Genomic DNA, 22,133 nt, shown 5'->3' with positions numbered 1-22,133 from the left:
TGATGAGCAGCAGAGGTCTCATAAATGTCATCTAGTTGCGACCAAGATGGAAACCATTAGATGCAACAAAGGCAGTGAAGACAGAACCCGGGCCGGAGGAGAACAAAGGTGAAAGTGCACGTGGAACGCTGGGGAATTCTCAGCTACTTTATCTAAATGCTGAAATGCAATTTGGGATTCTATAATTTTTTAAACCTCTTTGGGAACGGCAGCCCCTCGCCCTGCACTTAACAAATGACCTCTCGAGGAGTTGTCACCCCAGAGGCTAGTCGGCCTGTGTTTTGCTTTGCTGCCCTTTGGGTCTGGGCAGGGCTGCCACTCACAGAGGCTGGTCCCAAAGGCCTCTGAATGAAAGCAGTGCCCTTTCCTCGCCCTGGGAAGTCAGGCAATACCCCCCCCTCCCCCTTCTATGGACAGGGCTGAGATTTATAAAAGTCCAGTATCATAGCCTTGCTTTGTTAAGTATTTCCTTCCTGGCTGAAGGAGGGGAGGGCTTCCATTAGAAGAACAAACTCCCCAAGAGCTATAAATTCTTCATCTCCGCAAAGATCTGAATCCTCAACAATGCAAAGGATAAAATAAAACACAACAAAGATTGCTCTCACTGAAAAATGCCATTGCACCAGGAGACGAACCCCCAGGAGCCTCCAGCACCCCCAGCCTTGACAGACACCCGTGCTGGGAGGGTGACCTTGCGAACAGGAAGCCGGCTCTGCCCAAAAGCTCTCTGAAGCTCACCAGTGGCTGTTTGGAACACCTTCCTTATTGTTCTGACCCTGCCTCCTCATTCTGCACTTGGCATTAAGTCTCCCAGGAGGGCCTGCAGCTGCAGGCCGGGCTGGGGTCAAGGAGAGGGAATCTCTGTTGACAAGGCAACAGGCGGCAACCAAACCACACATGAAGATGCCCGCACCAAATCAGCCCATTTCCCAATGGACTACTTACAAAGCAAGGCAGAAACCAAACCTGAGGAGCCAAGACACCCCTGGCATGTGACCAGTTCTAGAGTAAAAACATGCTATTGGTCTCTGTACACAGCTTAAATATGAACCTCCAATTACCAAGGAATTTTTTCATAGAAATAAAATGTGTCATTGCCACTAAATGGGACTTCCCATGTGACCAAAATTCTTTTCCATCCTTCAAATCCATAAAGGAATTGCAAAGTAACTAAGATTCTGTCACTTAAGCATTCATTTCAATGCTCTATCAAGACCAAAGGTATAGCATAAATATATTACAATAATTAATATTAACAATCAGCTCGTCACTACCTTTGCAACATATCGTACCTGTCGAACACTTAGAGCTGCCGAGCTCTGGGCAAAAGACTATGGGTGAGGGCTTCCCTGGTGGCGCAGTGGTTGAGAGTCCGCCTGCCGATGCAGGAGACACGGGTTCGTGCCCCGGTCCGGGAGGATCCCACATGCCGCAGGGCAGCTGGGCCCGTGAGCCATGGCCGCTGAGCCTGCGCGTCCGGAGCCTGTGCTCCGCAGCGGGAGGGGCCACAACAGTGAGAGGCCCGCGTACCACACACACACAAAAAGACTATGGGTAAATTCTTACTTAAGCTTGACAAGAATCCTTCGAATTAGCAGATTATGATGTCCATTTTATTGAGGTGAAGGAACTGAGTCACATCATTTGCCCTGAATCATAAAGCTGATTCAGTGTCAGTTAGAAATTAAACCCAAGCAGCTGAAAGAACCTGGAGGCATGCTCTCAATCAGAATAGGAAGATCCTGGTTATCTGAGAGTTTGGGTCCTGGTTCTGCCACCCATTCACTGTGAAACCTTGATGAAATAATTAAATTTCTTTGGACCTCAACTATCTGCACCTATACCATAAGCTTATTAGTCTCTTTCAATGACATGCTTTGTGATTCTAAGGGTCCTGGGTCTTGAGAACTTTTAAAGAAGGATAAGAAAACAGTGCAATGTGAGATTACTGGACAAGATGGCAGAACAGAAGGACCCTGAGCTTACCTCTTCTCACAAGCAAAAGAGGAAGAGCCTGACGTATTTTAATAATATACTCTGACACTTGTAAACTGCTTCCTACATGATGCTTCATGGCCCTTCAAATTCATAAATTAATTTAATATACAACTAACTTCTGGGATTTCCCTGGCGGTCCAGTGGTTAAGACTTTGCCTTCCAATGAGGGGCGGGGGGGTGCAGGTTCGATCCCTGGTTGGGGAGCTAAGATCCCACATCACACGCCTTGGGGCCAAAAAACCAAAACATAAAACAGAAGCAATATTGTAACAAATTCAATAAAGACTTTAAAAATGGTCCACATCAAAAATCTTAAAAAAATATATATATATACACACACACACACACAACTAACTTTTACAAGGCAAGTACCACTCATCCTGGTTTTGCAGATGAGGAAAATATGGTCCAGAGAAGTTGAACAACTCACCTAAGGTCACACAGCTAGTGGGAGGGAAGACAGGATTTGAAGTCAGGGAGTCTGGCTGGAATCTGAGTTCTTAATTCTCACACTTCTGCCCCTAAGAAGTCTCCTTTTAAAAAATATCCAACTAATCAAACAGACCATGAACGTTGTTTTAGAACAAGGGTACTAGAAAACACTTTTCTTCTCCTGAAGAGCTGTTAAGCTTTCTCCCACAGACAGTAAGAATAATCTGTAATGACTATGTTTCCTTCTAACTCTGGTCACACAGCATCCTACGGCCAAAACAGCTCAACCTAGTAAACATTCAGGACATTACGGCAGGAATATCCCTGCTCTTCCTCATGTCCAATTCCTGACTTCTTCCCCTTTTCTTATATGTATCAATTCAAGTAAGCCTCTTCAAATCCTTTGAGGAAAATAACATAATTCAATTTAAGAACAATTTCCTAAACTATGGATGACATAAATCACATTTCATACGGACTTTGTGCCAAAAATCTATCAGGGGATCGCAGCTTTGACCAGCTGTCACTTGCAAAGTGTGCTGAGAATGTTCACATTTTGGACAGACCCTCTTACACACCGAATTACGTGAAGCACGTACAACGTGCTCCTTCTTGGGCCCTCAAAGGGCTGGGCGTACGCTGAGGAGAACAGAGCTATGGGCAGGACCCCACGTGAGGGGTCAGTGTTTAAAAAGGGGGACAGTTTCGACAAAACCATCCTACACAAGTTGAGATCCAGGCTCAAAAAAAGAGAATCCAAGTATCACTGCTGTAGGAATTTGGAAGAATCAAGGCTGATTTTTCTGTGGGAGAGCAGGTAAATCATGTGCAGTCCTGTTAGGAGGGAGTGACCAAAAGAACAAGCAGCCGCGTTTGTGGATAAAGATGCTCTAAGCTACCAAAATGTAGATGAGCACATGCCTTTCTGGTGAAAGCCCAAGTTTTGTTTTTGTTTTTTTAATGAATAGGAAGGGACTCACTAGAACAAAGGCCTCCGTGTACAGCGAAGGCAGTACGATGAAGGCGGAGCACAGGGTCCTGGTAAGCAGTCAAGCTACCAGTCCATCTACACCTGAAATGCCTCTGCGGGTTTCTACGAGCCCCCGCTCCTTGCCCCTCACCTGCCCTGCAGGACAGGGACACACAGGTCCGCTGATTCCTGCTGTCCTCTCAGCAGAGGAAAGGTCTCCAGAACACACCCACGTCAGGGGCAAACCCCAGGGGTCTGCTAGAGCAGGAAGGGGACAGGGTGTGGACAAACCCAGTCCCTTTGGTTCTTACCCCCCAAATCCTCTCTATTGTTAGGGTGACCCCATGCCCATCTCCCTCCTTCCAGAGCCTGCGCTACCCCCTGCCCCCAGTACCTACATTACCCCCTTCCCCAGTGCCTACATTACTCAACTTTGTCCCTCCCCTTTCACCGTCCTGGGTTATTCCCCAATTCCCCTCCATTCAGGGTCCAGAGCTCCCCCCTCCCATCCTCTCCAGGGTTCTGGGTTATCCACCCTTCCCCTCCCTGCCTAGGTCCTGGGTTGCCCCCTCCATCCAGGATCCTGGATCACCTCTCCCCACCTCATTCTGGGTTATCCCCTCCCTCATATCCTCTAAGGTCCTGGGTTACCCCTCTTTCATGCTTTCAAAGGACAACCAAGAACTTCTACCTTGTTTAGTACTGACAGAAGCCTGGATTTCCACCAATCTTATTATACTTTCCTAAAGCAAACACCAGCAGAGGAAGGAATGCCTGGACAAGGATTTTCCAACAGCAGTACTGGTGAGGGGCTCGGGAACTCCAAAAAAATCAGGTATCTTCAGTGTACAAAGAAGTCACTTGCTTTTCTCTACAAGACACATTTAGTAAACTCCTTCACGCAAATTCTCCACAGGCCCCAACAAGCAAGAGACCGAGTCTTTTCTTTCCAGTCTCTCACCTGAATTCTGTCCTGAGATGTACCTAACCTGTGTGAAGGCCAAACTCAATCCAGTAAGTCTCAAGCATTCTTTAAATTCTTACCAAACAATAGCCCTCCTCTCTCCAAAAGACCTAAGGTGAAATCTGAATAAACAAAGGGTTATTTTTAAATCAACAACAAGGCATCCTGTCGCCTGACGTGCACGCAGCGAGCTCTGGGGTGGCTTTGGGTGTGATGAGCTCTGCTGTCCGTGGTCCCTGCAATGAGAGCAGGAGGACACCTCACCCCCAGAAGGACAGGCAGAGCCTCAGAGTGGAAACTGAAGCAGCTGTATGGAGACGACAAGAGGGAAACTTTTAAGACGTCAAGGACGAAGTACAACTCATTACCTGGCTTCCTGGCCCCCGTAAGGAAACAGATGTGAGGACCCCTCCCCCAAGACTCGCCTGGAAATGCCCACACCCCAGCTGACAGGCTGGGCCTGAGACTCAAGTCCCATCCAGACTTCCGTGCAGAATTAGAGAAGAGTGAGTGACCTGTGATCAGCATGCATGCTGGACTAAACTGCCTGTGTGAACTATGACGATGGAGGGCCACGCAGCTAAATACTGGGGAGAAAACTTCAGCCCTTCTTAGAAAGAGAGGAAAATACGGCGCTGTGAACAGCTTTGGCGATAAAAACATAGTGTTTACAATGATTCAACTTCTTTGCAAAGTATTTACCAACTAAAAGAGCGTGGACAACATAAAAGAACACTTGGCATGAAACATTTCCGTCAGACGTCTACCTCCCTCTGACTGACGGGGCCTCTCAGGTCAGAAACTAGGGAAGGGCAGCCCTTGGGAGCAGTCGTATGGCAGGCGGGACAGCGTCCTGTCCGTTTGTGAAGCCCACGGCTCCAGGCCTGCTGCAGACCAGCTGTGAAGCAGTGAGAAGGATTTCCGAGGGACAACAGTGTGAGGGCGCGGCACATCGGGGGAGTGGGCAGTCGGGCTGGTGATGCAGGGAGGGAGATGTTATGGACACACAGAAGGGGCTGGCACGGTCCATCCTGGCCTGTCACCCGTGCCCACACCACGTGTGGCTGCTAATAGCTGGGGGTTCCAAAAGATGTAACCCAGCACCCAGCCACACTGATGACTGGGATGAAGGCATCTCAGCCAGCCTGGAATCCAGCAAGACACGAAGACACCAGAGGATTGGGTCCCGATGAGCAACTGGGCTCCTTACCTCTCCCCTCCAACAACACAATTTCTCCCAAATTATTCTGCAAAGAGAGTGTCACCTACCCTAAAAGTTACCTAGCTTTGTTTTCTCTAAACCCGCTGGTCCACTCATTCAACACCTATGGGACGAGCACCAGGGAAGATCAGTGGCTAGCGGCTACCTGGCTGGACAGCACGGAAAGCAAGCATTTCCATCACCACAGGAAGCTCTACTGGACAACACGAGACCAGACACAGTGACCACACACAGAGGTGAGCACAAGAGACCTGGAAAGTTCTGCCCTCCTGAAGCCCACAATTTGGGGACGACAAGCTTGCATCAAATAAGCAACACCAACGATCGAATTTATCAGTGCTAAGTACTACGAAGGGAACTGCAAGGTGACCCCAAGGGGCCGGGGCTGGGAAGTCTTTGCTTACAAGACAGGCAAACTTGCTGAAACAGAAGGGCCTTTATGCCCCTGTAAAGAGCGTGAAGTTCTGCCCAGAGACAGACAACAGGCTCACAGACTTGACAGTGGCCTAGAGTTTGGAAGCACAGTTCCTCTGACAATTCACGACACCGTGAGTCACCAGTTAAGCATTTCTGATCATTCCAGGTTGGGCAGATTCCCATCACACACTGACAAGGAAACAGTAACTCGGTTAGGTCAAGACTTCGTGGGAGCCAGTACTTGCTTGTTATGGCTGTGGAATGCCTGAAACAGAGATAACGCAAGCATCTGATGCGTTCTTGTCATGGTTCAGGCTGCCCGGAAACCACGGGATCAAGGCTGTCCGACCAAGCGTGTGAACGTCATGAGCAAAGGGTCTCGGCTGCCTCGTGGGCAGAGCTGCTTGGTGGAGATGCACCCCAAGCCCACTGCGCTGTAGCTCCGAGCTTTCTCCTTACTCCCCGCCTCCACCTGAGTGTCACACTCCTTGAACTGCGTGAGCCCGAGGAGAAGCGCTAAAGAGCTACGGGACTGATTCTGGAAGGGCTGGATGTAGACATCAAACAGACGTAAAAAGCAAATGGCTCCAAATGCTGGTGGAAAGGGAAACTTACATAAGTTAGGCCCTCTGCTCTCCAAAACCAGCAGACATACAGGCATAACTCATCTAATTGCACTTTGCAGATACTGCCTTTGCTCACTTTGTGCCCCGGTGTCATGTTTTGGTAATTCTTGCAGTATTTAAAAACTTTTAATTATTATTATATACTCGTTATGGTGATCTGTGATCAGTGATCTTTGATGTTATTACTGCAAAAAGATTACAACACACCGAAGGCTCAGATGATGGTGAGCATTTCTTTAGCAATAAAGTATTTTTCAATTAAGGTATATACATTTTTTAAAGACATAAAGCTATTACACACTTAATAGACTACAGTACAGTGTAAACGTAACTTACGTGCGCTGGGAAACCAAAAAATTTGTGTGACTCACTTGTACTGTGCCATTCACTTTATTACAGCGGTCTGGAACCAAAGTCACCATATATCGCCAAGGCACATCTGTATTCTGCAACTTTTCTTAAAACTCTGAGTTTACTGTAATAAACCCCAAAGTAAACATTGTTCCCATTTTAGATGAATGCCTTAAAAATCTACTCTATACACTGTCTTGTCTCTTTATACCTAAGGCAGGAGCCACCCCCCTTTCGGGACACTGTTTGGTGACTCCAGGTCATCAGCAGGGAGATGCTCAGGGCACTGAAGACACACAACTGAACCTACTGCCATCACCTCCACACAGATGGGCCTGGGTGACAGGGGGCCTCCCGTGGGGCTGGCCCCCTGTGCTCCCTCCTCCTCGACTGTCTGCTGTCATTATCTATCACCGATGAACTGCTGCCTTCCAGTCGGCAACAGGCATGAAAACCCCACTTGTGCAACACACAGCAGCTCCCCCGGGATTGCAAGGGTCCCTCCCAGCAGAAAAGTGGAGGAGGACTTTGCGCACTGATTTAGCGCTCCCACCTCCTGGACGTGGCTGGGAGAGGACAGACGGGCGGGTAGCTGTGCTCCAAACTGGGCGGCGTAGTGCTGCACGGAAACCAACGGGCCCTTCAAAGATGGGCAGGTGAGCCAAGAACACACCCCGGAGACCCTCTCTTGGAGCCCCATCAGCTGGCTTTTTTTTTTTTTTTTTGCGGTTCACGGGCCTCTGTTGTGGCCTCTCCCGTTGCAGAGCACAGGCTCCGGATGCGCAGGCTCAGCGGCCATGGCTCACGGGCCCAGCCGCTCCGCGGCATGTGGGATCTTCCCGGACCGGGGCACGAACCCGTGTCCCCTGCATCGGCAGGCGGACTCTCAACCACTGCGCCACCAGGGAAGCCCGTCATCAGCTGGCATTTTAAAGCCAAGCTGTCCATGGCTAACCTACACTGAATAGACTTGTATGAACTCACACAGGGTCAAACAGAAATAAGGAACTGCTTTATTCACACACAGCGTCTGGCTGTCCCGTCACCTGCCCACACCCCAGACACGGTCACTCCTGGGATCCTACCCTCTCACTGTGGTTGGAGAAAGACAAGCTCCATCCTAGAGTGCCTTAGACACAAAGCACCACTGACCACACCCAGGAAAGAGGATCAAACAAACCAGGAAGCCAAACAATCGCTTTCACTCTGAGGGTCCCCAGCAATTAGGAAGAGTGCACAGAGCAGCTGCTGGGGACCCACCAGCTGGCGGCTTGGTGAGAACAGGATTATGAGCTGACCCATCCACTCAGGCTGTCATCAGCACTGGGGCCTTCTCTTCCAGAAAGCATTTGGGGTCAGGTAGTGTGGACCCTATGTGGCCAAATCCCAAACACACACCTCACAATCTGGGCAATGCAGCAGACGCTCGTGCAAAGCCCCATTATTTGCAGATGTTTTCTCATCTAAAACCTCCTCCTCAAGATTTCAAAGTATTCCTCTGGCAACCACAGACCTGGAAATCAGGAGGGTTTGTGGTAGCCGACATTGGTGGACATTTTTGAAGGAACACAGGAGAAAGGTATCAGAGAGAAAAACGCGGAGCAGGCAAGATTGGTTTTACTGACATGCAGCCACAGAGCGCTGCTGGGGCCTCGAAGCCCGAGAAATAGTGCTCAGCTTTCTCTCGGTTTAAATTTTTTCAAAAGTCTCTCAAAGGCTTGCCTGAGTTAATTCACACTTAATGCCTGCTGAGGGAAGATGTGACCTGCTTCTCAGGCTGCAAAGTAGTCTGAAGGTTATGCATGAGGCTTTGGAAGGGAGAGGCTGAACTATTACTCATCCTTTCATTGAGGCTGATGGGCGTCTGTAGTTTCTCTTACGTGCTTCTTTAGCCTGCAACCTAGCAGATTCTCAAGGGGGAAGGGAGGGAGGTGGTTACTGAAATTCAGGACTCATCATCTCCAGACAAAACAGACTGCTCACACAGAGCCCTCAAATGAAGCCCTTCTCTGCTTCTCTGGACTTTTTTTTCCAGGAAGAAAACTCAACTCTAATATTAAAGATTGGAGATTCTTATCTGAGCTAAGCAAGGGCTGTCACTGTACTGCTTCTAGCACTGACCCTCATCATCATCACCAGCTCCTCTCGTTACTGGCGCTGTCAGGCCGGCACTTGAGACAGCTTCTCACAGTGCTTCTCTATTTGTCCTGAAGCCACGAAACCACCTGGGTGCCCTGTTAGGAAAGGGGAGTCTTGGATTCACCCTAGACCTAATGAATCAGAATTTCTAGGCTCAACTGCCCCAGGGAATCTGATCTTTGGGAACATTTGGCCAAGATTATCTCATCTCATTTAGTCTTCACTGCAATCCTATAAAAACTTATTTACCTCATTTGACAAGGAGGCAAAGTTACCTGCCCGAAGTTGATAACCAGGCCACGGAAGGCAGGGATTCGGACCTTCTGGCTAAGCACACAGAAAGTCACGTGCTAACCTGCCCAGCTATCCTGCTGCCTGCAACACAATAGGAAGCGGTAGAAGCTTTCATTCTGTCAAATTACAGAGCAGCCCCTACTGTGGTTCAGAGAAATGGGTGGGGGAAAGACTCCAGAAGGAATTAAGGCCAGTATTTACATCCACACACGTGTACCCCAAGCATAATCCAATCCCGTTTGGGGGTCCTGTGCTCTCCCTGAACCCCAGGTCATGCCACCTCTCCTCCTGCCGGGACCTCCATGGCCCACTTCACCACAACTAGCAACTGTAAGCCCCACGTGTGTGTGTGATGGCAACCGTGGGTCGCGGGGTGAGCACCTGTGATACCCACCAGGAAACTCTGAGGCTTTTCCTAGTAAGTATGAGTTAGCTGATGGACTCTACACACTACCATTTGGCTTGTTAGGAAATAAGTGAGAAGCATTTGGAAATAAATCTCTGCAGGAGACACTGAAGTCATATACACTATGTATACACACAGGACACAGCCTGGAAATGCATATTAAACACCTTGGTTACATCTATTAAACAACAACTGCTAACAAAGTCTTACATTTCTAATACCAATTCAGTCAAAGGGAAAATTTCAAAGCAGTGTTATTTATATTAATCTGACAAGTATCCAATTCAGATGTACTCGCCCCAGGCTTCCTTCCTCCACTACAGCTCAGCACACACCCGCACACCCTTGGAAACTGACTTGTTAGCTGGTATTCAGGATTTTAAGCAGGCTCCATGAGGACTGAGTGCTACTCTCCTTCCAGGAGGCAGGCCAGAGCCTCCCTTGCTGAGCACCTTCGATTCACCTGAACGTGGGGCTGGAAGCTCCCACTCTGCTCACTCTGCACGGGCCACAGGAAGACCAGGTTGGTTAGGACGTGAGAAAACTCAGCAAAGCAGAAACCACTACCTTATTTGGGTATTTCTAGCTGACATTCATCACATGCACAGAAACTGCTGGTAAATCCAAAATGATTCAAATTACACTTGCTTCTAGAAAAGTTTTACTAGCCATTCGGGAAGTTTTAAAAGCTCTTGACTTCAAATGCCTCGTGATAAAATAACAATAGGACTAGATGCATCCCAAGCCATTCTTAAGACAATTAGGCCAAAATGCGGGCTAAAACGTCAAGAAGCTACTTGGCCCCAACTACAAGCAGTGGAACCATAATTACCTGTTTCTCCCCACAGTGTGTCGGTGCCATTGATGTCTATTTCATGCTCCTTTTCCAGTCCCAGCAAGCACTGGACCACCTGTCAGAAGCGGCAAGGTGATTTAATGAGTTCTCAAAGCCACATGTGCTTATTGTAGCCTATGTATCAGAGGAGAGAGTGTGTTGTTTTTTAACCATGATTATCTTATGTTGCACAAGGAGAGAAAACATGACGAAAACGGTTTTCCAGCGTAATTCGTATGCTATTCACACTTTGCCTTTGAGAAGGAGAAGGAAAAAAGACCGTGAATTTCGGCAACATTGTTCAGGATTACGAGGTACTCAGAATTCTAATGAATTCCAACATGACCCAAATATGCCAGCCTAATCAACAAAGGACAGGGGAGATCATACAAATGCAGTTTCTGCATAAGTCGCCAGAAGACGGTGACTCCCTTTTTTCACAAGGAAGGAAAACAAGGTGATGTACATACCTTTCCAGTAAAATAAAACAGTGCTGTTCCAAATTTCTCTACTGACAACATTATTCTTTTCCCTCTGTCAAAGAGCAGGCTGGGTCACAGGTGTGGAGGCAGGGGTGCTGGCCCGCGGGGAAACAGAAGTATCTGAGCCCCGAACCAGAGCCGACATCCACCCTGCCCGTGTGCAGCGGCCTCGAGCTCGCCGAAGCCATTTTCCAGTCTCTCAATCCACTCCCAACAAGGGCCCCACATCCTAGTCCTGAAAACCTGTGAATGTTACCTTACGTGGCAGGAGGGGATGTGCGGATGTGATTACGAATCTTGAAACGGGACGATTATCCTGAATTATCCAAGTGTATATTTGATATACACTTGATAAGAACACAGCTGTTTATAAGAGGGACAGGAGGAACCAGGGTCAGAGGAAGGAAGACATCAGGAGACAGGAGCCTCAGTTAGAGTGACACACTCTGAAGACAGAGGCAGGGTCACAAGCTAAGGAATAATGGTGGCTTCTAGAAGCTGCAAAAAATAGAGAAACGCTCTCCTCTCTGGAGACTCCAGAAGGAACACTGGCTTCCTGACCCAACTTAATTTCAGCCTCTGACCTCCAGAACAGGTTGTTTTAAGACACTAAAGTCTGTGGACCCTTGTTACCACAGCATGAGGAAACGAATACACCCTTCAAGTCTTTTGGTGAACAAATCCTCTCCTTGTCCATGAAACAGTTACTGGATGTACTGCAGTTGCTTTTCCACAGCTCCCCGCAGCCAGCTTTAAAACGAGCTGAGACCAAGGTCACATCCATTGTGGCTTCCCTGTGCTCCCTAAGGTGATTTTGCACATTCTGGACACACACAGATTTAGGGAACAGTTTAAAGAGGAAAAACATCTACATTCAAATAAGTGGACTTAACGTGCTCTCTCTGAATCTATGTATATGGGTATTTAAAAGTATTTATTTACATTTTTATTTTAAAGGAATTATAATAAACCCACCACATGGTAACATTTAACACATTTTTATGAAATGAGTATTTCCTTCAAGCTAAAACATATATAGATGAGTTGACTGGCATCGTTTCACATTTTTGTAAATCTCTTTTATGTCTGTATTAAGAAAAGACAGCTGCGTTTTCTTATATGCTTCTACATTCAACTTACTGCAATATATTGTGTTGGCTGAAGTAGTGTATGTGTATAGTTTTGATGTTTTAAATGCCAACGATAAGCTAGCAGTGTGTGCGTGTGTCTGCTCTAGTGTTTTAAATGCTAAAAGTCAGCCAGCTGGCTTTGCAACCAAATTTACGTTTTAGTCATTGTGGGGAAGAATCTTACCAAACACTGGCAACTCTATAACTGCTTGAAGATACGTAATACAGCGTGAGAAATACACGGAGAGAGAGGGTAAAATATTATTAAATTCACAGACACACGGGTCAGGAGATGCCGATGAATTCACTTCAAATCGAGGAATACTGACACCTACCAGAAATGAAGTGCTCTATGTAACTACGGCATGAGGTTTTCCTTCAGTGCAGGAACCACGAATGATAAGCACCCTTTCATGCTACCGGAGCACTGAAGTTCTATTTTTAAAAATCCTTCAAATACTCAAGAACAGGTTTATAATTAGGATTCCATGTGATTATTGTTAAAAGATCACAAGGACAAAAGAATGAATCAAAGGGGAAAAAGGTAGACAGCAGAGCTAGAGGGTAAAAATGGAACAAGGAAGGAAGAGGGGAAGAAACAAGGAAGAGCAGAGAATGCACACCGTGGAGGGGCTCCACGTGGGAGCAGCCAGCCCCTACCGGGCCAGCACCTGAGACTGTGGGCACTCCCCTGCGTTTTCACTCACAGGACAGGCTTGATAACAATAGAAGATTTTTACACGTGGTGAAACCCTCATTTTCTTTCATTCCTTTGGTGCATCACAAGCTAGCAACTCAGAAGAAGGTGGATGCAAAACACCAGACCCACTGGGCTACACGGGGCTCCCAGTTTCCCAGGAAGGGCCCTGGCGGCCCCACTCACCGAGCTGTGGCCCATGCTGGCGGCCGCTGTCAGTGCCTGCTGCAGGGCCTGGCTCTTCCTCAGCACGCCTGGCTGGGGTGGGCCCACGGACCACTCACAGGTCAGCAGGTAGCGGAGAATGTCGCCGTGGCCCCTCAGTGCGCTGTGGACCAGCGCGCACTGGCCTTTCTTATCCAAGTGGTCCACCTGGGCGGGGGGAGGAACAGGGGAAGGTCACGGTTTAGCATCACTTTGTCACAGTGCCCCACACATGCTCTGCACAAACCCCATCCCACTGCAGGTGTGAGGGGATAATGTCCCAGTATGTCTCTCTGGAGAGTCTCCGTCTGAATTACTATGGTGTAATTAATGCACTATTCCAGGCCTTGAGTTCCCTCTGTACAACTAGTGATCACAAGACATCCTCCTCGCAAATGACTCAGAGCTCCAAGTTCTCTGGGAAGCAGGTAGGAGGACAGACCAAAACCTATACTTCCCAACCTTGGTAACTTGGGCAGAGTATTCGAAATCTGCTGTGACAAGCTATGACTTGGGGAGTAGAGCAGTTCTTTGCTTACTGAGACAGGAAAGCCAGCGAAAGGAAGGGATCTGGAAAACCCAGCTCTGAACAAAGAAGAGCAGGAAGGGACCCCAAGCGGCATTTTACTGGGGAAGGCAGGTGACCCAGGACATGTCAGCATGCTAAGTGTGGTGGCAAAGCCAAGAAGGCCAGCTAGCCACAAATGGGGAGTACCCAAGTGCTGCATACCCCCTAATGGTGCAAGAGGCAGCAGACAACACAGCATTCCCTGTCTAAACCTGGAAATATTAGCCTGGAAGAGGATTCAGGGTCCAGCCTTGCTTGCATACTCTGAGGATGCCCTACACCTCAACCCAGAGGCTTTTGCAAGAGCCACTACACAACCCATCCCCTCCTACAGAGCTTTCAGCTAGCCTCCGGATAAAGCCCAGCCACGATTTGGAAGTGGAAATGGAGGTGTGGTGATGAGCAGTAATGAACCCACTGGGAAGGCTTACCAGCAACATTTCCCTTCTTCCATGAGCTAAGGATGACCTGTCCCAAATGCTTTATTTTCGAGAGAAAAAACCAAAAAGACTCCCATAGTTACTATAAGCCTAATATCTTGTCGTTGAACTTTAAAGATCCTAACTATAAAGAAGAAAGACAAACATCAGTGATTTACTTCTACTGTTGTTCAAAAGTACCTTCTCCCTTCCCCAATGAAGTGCTTATAATAAACCTAAACAGAGTTTACTGTGAACTTGGCATTGTTCTCATTTAACCTCTTAACATTGATAGTCCTCGAGTAACCCCTTAACAATATAGTTACTCTGTATTGTTAACATACTGATTTACTTATGCTCACACAACAGCCCTGGGGTAGGTCCTGTTGTTATGCCCATTTTACGGATGAGAAGCCTGAGGCACACAGGCTCAACAATTTGCCCAACGTCCCAGCTGGCAGTTGGAGAAATGAGAATCTGGGGCCTTCTAGTGTTCCTGCAACCATATGCTTAAGCACATGCCTTCCAAGACCCACAGAACTCATTTTATTGGTTTTTAAAAAAAAAAAAAAAAAGACATGAAACGGAATAAGAAGAAAGGAGAAAAAAAATCAAACATTTATATGTTTTCAACCAATCCAGTGCTGTGTTAAATTCTGTGACAAGTTCCAGGGTCACACTTGCAGGCTTTTGAAAGGATGGCCTTACTCAGGCCGCTGGTGGTCGGGAGCCTCCCCTTGGGCAGGATTAAGCAGAGTAAGAGCTTCGAACAAAACACATGGCCCGTCTCTTTCTCGGAGGTGACACACACACCCACATCAGGCTACATCACACACTGTCTGGAGCCTGTAGCTCCACCTTTTCTGTTTATGCGGTGATTTCTGTTCACTGCAACTTGACAAAGCAGAGACCAAAGGGAGCTTGGCCCAGAAAATGAGAATTCTACAAGCAATGGAAGACCCCTCCCACCTTCGCCCCTGCCTCCCCCGCTGGAGAAGGCTGCTGCTTACCCTTGCCCCCTTCTTGGCCAGCAGACACACCAGCTTCGTGTGGCCGGCAGCGGCCGCGTAGCAGAGGGCAGTCATGCCGTTCTCTGACGTGCCGTCCAGGCAGGCGCCAAATTCCAGGAGCAGAGTGACCACCTCCTCGTGGCCGAGGTGAGACTGGACGCACAGGATCGGGGCGTTATTTAACACTTCAGTCCTGTAGTTCACGTTGGCCCCTCCCAAAATTAGGAGACGGCTCACCTGTTGGAGAATGTCCCCCAACAAGATTAATTTCTCACGTAGATGTCAGTCACAACAACATCTGTGGAGAAGGGTGGTATTCTTGATCCAGTGGTTCTCAAACTTGAGTGTGCATAGTATGACCTGCACTGAAAACGGACATTCTTGCCGGTGGGAATGTAAAATGGCACAGCTGCCACAGAAAACAATGTGGAGGTTTCTTAAGATCCAGCAATCCCGCTCTGGGTACATATCCAACGGAAATGAAATCAGGATCTTGGTATCTGCACTGCTGTGTACGGAAGCACTGTTCACAATAGCCAAGAGATGCAGGTGAACTAAAAGGTCAACAGATGAATGGAAAAATGTGATATGTAAATACATACAGTGGAAAATCACTCAGCCTTTAAAAGGAAGGAAATCCTGTTACATGCCACAGCATAGATGAACCTTGAGAACATGAGGGTAAGTGAACTAAGCCAGCCACAAAGAGACAAATACTATACGATTCCACTTACACGAGGGACATAAAGTAGTCAAATTCATAGAGACAGAAAGTAAAACGGTGGCTGCCAGGGGCTGGGAAAAGGGGGAAATGAGAATTGTTTAATAGGTATGGAGATTTAGTTTTATTCTGGAGACCTACTGTACAATAATGTGAAAATATTTAACACTACTGAATTCTGTCCTTAAAAATAGTTAAGATGGTACGTTTTATTTTATGTTTTTTTAATCACAGTTAAAAATCTAGAAATGCACATTCTCTGGAATCAGACCTCTGTATTCAGTAGGCCTGGGGTATGGCCTGGGAATGTGCCTTTTTAATGAATTCCCCCCAGGTGATACTGATGCTGTTGGTCTGGGGACCACACTTTTTTTTTTTTTTAATTTATTTATTTTTGGCTGCATTGGGTCGTCATTGCTGGGAAGGGGCTTTCTCTAGTTGCGGGCGAGCAGGGGCTACTCTTCGTTGCGGTGCGCGTGTTTCTCATTGCGGTAGTTTCTCTTGTTGCGGAGCACAGGCTCAGTAGTTGTGGCTCATGGGCTTAGTTGCTCCACGGCATGTGGGATCTTCCCAGACCAGGGCTCAAACCCGTGTCCCCTGCGTTGGCAGGCGGATTCCTAACCACTGCGCCACCAGCAAAGTCCCTGGGGCCCACACTTTGAAAACCGCTGTTTGATCCAAATAAAAACAGAAAATTCATTTTGGGGGGCAATGAAATAATCATCACAGGATTAAATAATTAACAGTGAGATAATAAAGCCAAAAGTGAAAGCAAATACTCTCTTTTCTGTACAAGGAATTGTACCTTCAAGAAAAAGCAGAACACGTGAAAATGTTCACAAGCTTGGGGCTGTCAGCAGCACAAGACTTACAATCACCGGCTTTTTCTACTAATTACTACATCCACCACCCACTTAACTCCTTGGACCCAGATATCAAGGGAAGTTTGTTATCTGTAGGTTTTAAAATAAAATCACAGAATACCTTAGGCAAATTTCAGCTATACTAATATCTTCTTCAAATCTCCAGGTCATTGGAAAAATGACACTCCTTTAAACATCTATTAAGATGCCCACTGCGTTTCTTCTAACAGTTCCCTTCAATGGTCCCGGATCGACATCAATCACTCCCAACAGACCCTGGCCACTTCCGGGCTGCCCATTAGGTGTGAAAACCACACAGACTGAGTCTCTTATTTGACCGGAGACACATGGGATCATTAAAAGATACAGAAAGATGACAAAACACACAGAATTCAAGGTATTTCAATGATATGGTGTCCACAAGAGTAGCTGACAGAATACTTAAAAAGTGATAGAAATTATTATTCTGGTGGTGACATCACACCTCAGAAGAGCGAGACAGCATACAGACAGGTTAGAACCCAAAGTGTAAAACCTGAAGCGGTCTGGGTTGCCACTGAAGCTTGAACCCCGGGTGACCCAGCCCTTCAGCTCCTTCTGTGACCTCGTCCCCCAGCACCCTTACCCTCACTTCCCCACACCGCGACCATGCTGGGTCTAATGCTTGTCCTACAACAATGGCAAGCATGCCCTGGCCTCCTGGTCTTTCCCTCTTTCTCGTATAGTTCCCTCTGCCAGGAATAAATACCCTTTCCATAGCTACAGATGACAAAGGGTCACTTCCTATGGGTCCCTGCTTCAATGCCAGGACACCAGGGAGAAGTCCTCCCATCCGATACAGAATGCCCCCAGCCCTCCCCATGCACACGCCCCCCCAACACACACACACACAGAGGCTGACCCCGTGCATGGCCATCTACTCTGCACACTCCATTTCCCGGCTCAGCCCATGGCACAAGATACTGGTTCTAAGACACAGAAGTTCACAGAGAAGAGAGGTAAACAAAGCCCCTTTATGGGTGAGGATGGCCCACAAGTCAGTTCCTTCCTGCCATTAGGATCATCACTTACATTTAAGGAAGGACTGCTTCAAGTTGGGGGGAGGGATAAATTAGGAGTTTCGGATTAACACATATATACTACCATATATAAAATAATCAACAAGGTCCTACTGTATAGCACAGGGAACAACACAGTATTTTGTAATAACCTAAAAGGGAGAAGAATCTAAAAAATTATTTATATATATAAAACTGAATATAAATATTATTTATATATATATAACTAAAAATTATTTATATATATATCATATATATATATAAAATTGAATCACTTATGCTGTACACCTGAAACTAACACAACATTGTAAATCAACTATACTTCAGTTAAAAAAAAAAAGGAAGGAAGGACAGCTTGTACCCAAGTGACCAACACCTGCCTCGTCATTCACCCAATCAGGGGGACCATCTTTCAACCCCATCTGGGTCAGCACCAACCCAGCCTCCTGCAACAAACCAGCACGTGAGGATGGAGGGGCAGAAAAAACAGGGAGGAGAAATCAGGAGAGCTGTCCCTGTCCCAAGAGTGACATGCGACGCTCAACCTCGGGCAAACTCATCCCTGCCAAGCTTGCTCTACCACCCTATGTAGGTTTGCTCTTAAAAACAGCACAGACTCAAACAGGATTTGAAAGCATTTTAAAAGTGTAAGTGCTCAACCAAAGTAAGGGTTTTTGAGAAAATTATTTTCCTTTAAGTAAAACCGCCAACAGTAGAGCAGGAATAAGACAGCGCTGCTGACACAGTTGGGGATTTTATCAAGGCCTATGAAATCAGTTCTTAGGCAAGAGGGGTTACAGAAGAACCCTAGCAGCTTTTTCAAAGCACACGTAACATCACTGAGGGGCACATCGGACTCTGGTCACCAAAGGACAGGCAGGAATTGTTTGTAAATTCCCAGGGTGACTTTGACAGCCAGTTACCCTCTCTCTCCCCCTCTCCCACCAATCCCATTCCCTCTTCAGATTCATGAGCCTAAGAGAAAAAGATGAATTAAATAGTCTGAGTTCCCAATCAGCCCCTTAACTAACTTGCTATGTGATTTTCAGAAAATTACTCAACCTCTCCGCGATTCAAGTGCCTCCTAAGAAAATGACAGTACACCACCCCATGTTTCTACTGGACAGTTTCTCTTTCCTAAGAATGTTGGCAGGTGTTGTTTCAGTGCTGTCTTCCTGAATACTTTATAAGAAAAGTCTTATGGAGGGTATGTGCTTAGGGGCAGAGCTTTCCTGAAGGTATTTGTTATCAGTTCTCTATCTGCTTCTTCGGAAAGACATTTCCTTGGTGGGTGCAACGTTGCGGGTATTTTTACCACTTACCCCCCAATCAGTCTGTGGATCTACCCCGAACCCATATTTCTTAACCTTGCTGCACAATGAAATCACCTGGGAGCTTGCAAGTTTCTCCAGCCCCACCCTTGGAGATTCTGACTTGGCTAGGGCCCGGGGCTCCCGAGTGGTTCCAGCTGGCAGCCATGGCTGTAAACATGTCAGGTGCAGAGCGCACCTGTGGAAGGAGCACGGGCTTGCTCGGCGGCAGGCACCCTTCCCGCTGTGGGATTTGCGTCACCCTGTCACTGCCCTCACCCTCAGTTTCCTCACCTGAAAGGTGGAGATAAAAACAGTTTCACCTCCTCGGGTTGTTGTGAAGATTAAAAATGAACGTGCCATACACACAAAGCACTTAGCACAGCCCTCAGCATCCTGTAAGTGCTAAATAAATATTACTTGCTATTGTTTTTTTTTTTTTTTTTTTTTTTTTGCGGTACACAGGCCTCTCACTGTTGTGGCCTCTCCCGTTGCGGAGCACAGGCTCCAGATGTGCAGGCTCAGCGGCCATGGCTCACTGGCCCAGCCGTTCCGCGGCATGTGGGATCTTCCCGGACCGGGGCACGAACCCGTGTCGCCTGCATCGGCAGGCGGACTCTCAACCACTGCGCCACCAGGGAAGCCCCTACTTGCTATTGTTACAATCACCTTCGACTGAATCTTTAGAAGAGACAAGGGCCCTAGTCCCTGACCCCTGGAAGGCACAGGAGGGCGCTCTGCCCCAGGAACCTGGCGACCCGGAGGGTCTGGCCCGCCTGGGCTGCTCACCAGCACAGAGCAGCAGGGAGACCTCATGCTTATTTGAGGGCAGATGTGGACCCATTAATGCCTCATGATGGGCAGCTCCCCTTCACCACCACCCACCTGCACACTCACAAGTTCTCAGGTGCTTCCAGTAGAATCTCAGTTCTCACTTGACCATATAATAAATGCCAAGTATTCTCCCAAGAGCTTTAACATCTCAGTGAGGTTTCCCATCACTCTGTGATGCAGGTTCTTTTGTTACTTTCATTTTACACGTGAGAAAACTGAGGCTCAGAACAGATAAGCCACAAATTAGCCCTGGGCACAATGCTAATTAGTATCACAGAGCAGTCCAGCAGCCGAAGCAGCAGCTCTGGCTAAGATTACTCTGCCTTCGAGGAAGGGGTTTTAAATGGTTCTTCCTGTACATTTTCTCCCAATCACATGGAAATCGTCTGGTCATCACCACCACGAAGCTCTCCCTGGATAACACCTGGAAATGGCAATATTACCTATATACTTCTGGATCTGATGAATACAAGAAAATAAAAAAGGGGCCGGGGGGTAGGCAAAAATGACGTGATCCTGAGGAACAGAAGAGGCACTGTCCAGCAAGGTCGTAAAGTGGGAAGCTCAGTTTTCTCATTAAGTATGTTGGAGGTTCTCATCAATACAACCGGTGTAAATGTGCACTGCCTAGTAGTTATGCAGAATATGACTGGATCCTCTGAGCCAGGGAAGTTGGGCCAAAGTCCATGCCTAGCTCCTGTCTCCTCCCCCGCGGCCCCAGCCCCAGCTCCAGCTGAGAGAAGAATCACAACCTTAATTCTCTTCGGGAGCCTGTGGCTGGCAGCCGGTCCCATGCGACTACGTGAGCAAAACAACCAGCTGGACGGGAGCCTGAAGGCACTGGCGGCAAGCTCCCCAGTGGGCCAGCCAGGGCCCGGGCTGGCATAAGCCTGGCCGGGCAATGGGAGATCACATTGTTAGAAATCACAGGCATGCCACCAAAATTAAAATTCATCTACCAAGTAATCATTCGGGAGCAAGTCGCTATAATTGACCAAAGTAGCAAACTGCAATTATTGCTCAAAATGACATCCCTTCCTGTAATGACATTTAATACTCTCTAAAAAAAAACTCCTTAATTGCATGCATAATTTTAAATTACCGTAATTTGTTCATGAGTCTGTGAACCACCCCCCCCACCGCTTTTCTTTTTCTTGAAAGATAAAAGAAACAGGATAATGAATGCCTTAAAATTCGGTAACCAAGTTATACAATTTGGGGGATAGCGTAGAGGTAGGTGACACTGGAGTTCTATAAAACAAAGTAAAGATGAATAACTCTTAAAATTGCAAATATGTTAAAGAGGAAAGTTTATAATCCCAGGAGGGTCAAGCTCATTACATTATTACACTGTACCTTTTAATTTACTGCCTTAAAAACTCGTATTCAACAGAGTATGATGTTTCCCATTTACTTTTCATCCACATTAAAATAACTTTTGGGCCCATAATTCATTCAAATGGTGACAACAGATTCTGCCATTTTAATTTTTCTTTCTTTCTTCCTTGCCATCATTACAGAATTTTATTAATTATGGAGAAGCCAAAAGATATAATTTTAACTGAAGTGAAAGATGAAACAGTGTTATTACAGTAAACTCAATGCCAATTTCTATAAAAAGTAAAACAGGGCTTCCCTGGTGGTGCAGTGGTTGAGAGTCCGCCTGCCGATGCAGGGGACACGGGTTCGTGCCCCGGTCCGGGAGGATCCCACATGCCGCGGAGCAGCTGGGCCCGTGAGCCATGGCCGCTGAGCCTGCGCGTCCGGAGCCTGTGCTCCGCAACGGGAGAGGCCACAACAGTGAGAGGCCCGCGTACCACACACACACACACACAAAAAAAAAAAAAAAAAAGTAAAGCAAAAAAACAAAAATTCTAAACACAATTCCTTCATCACGTGAAGTCTACGCTCGGCGTGTTCTCCACCTTTTGCAGAGTTACGCTATCTAAAAAGGAAGCGCTCACTTTGACCCCGAGCAACAGCTTAGAGCTCGTGCTCCCTAACTATAAAAGCGGCTTCCCTGTCCTCACCCCATGAAACTTGCACGTAGCTTCAGTCGGGACACAAGCCCTCAAGCCTAGCGGTCTGCAGAGTGAGTAGAAATGTCCAAAGGAGCAGGGCTGAGCACAAGGTTCTCAGGAGCGGCTCCCTGGGGCTGCTCTACTCCCAGGCACCCCACCCAG

At 47.4% G+C, this 22,133-nt stretch overlaps 1 protein-coding gene across 1 annotated transcript in view; it reads right to left on the bottom strand.

Annotated features, from left to right (window-relative positions):
- Positions 1 to 22,133, bottom strand: part of TANC1 (tetratricopeptide repeat, ankyrin repeat and coiled-coil containing 1) — a 216,777-nt gene that overhangs the window by 16,418 nt on the left and 178,226 nt on the right. The window contains exons 15-17 of the mRNA XM_065880140.1: positions 15,165 to 15,401; positions 13,150 to 13,335; positions 10,652 to 10,730 (exon numbers count right to left, since the gene is read on the bottom strand). Coding sequence (XP_065736212.1) covers positions 10,652 to 10,730; positions 13,150 to 13,335; positions 15,165 to 15,401 — 502 coding nt within the window. The remainder of the gene's footprint in view (positions 1 to 10,651; positions 10,731 to 13,149; positions 13,336 to 15,164; positions 15,402 to 22,133) is intronic.

This window comes from Phocoena phocoena, chromosome 7 (assembly GCF_963924675.1).
Source record: "Phocoena phocoena chromosome 7, mPhoPho1.1, whole genome shotgun sequence".
NCBI lineage: Eukaryota > Metazoa > Chordata > Mammalia > Artiodactyla > Phocoenidae > Phocoena > Phocoena phocoena.
The sequence above is the reverse complement of the archived record's forward strand: the minus strand, read 5'-3'. Positions and strand labels throughout refer to the sequence as shown.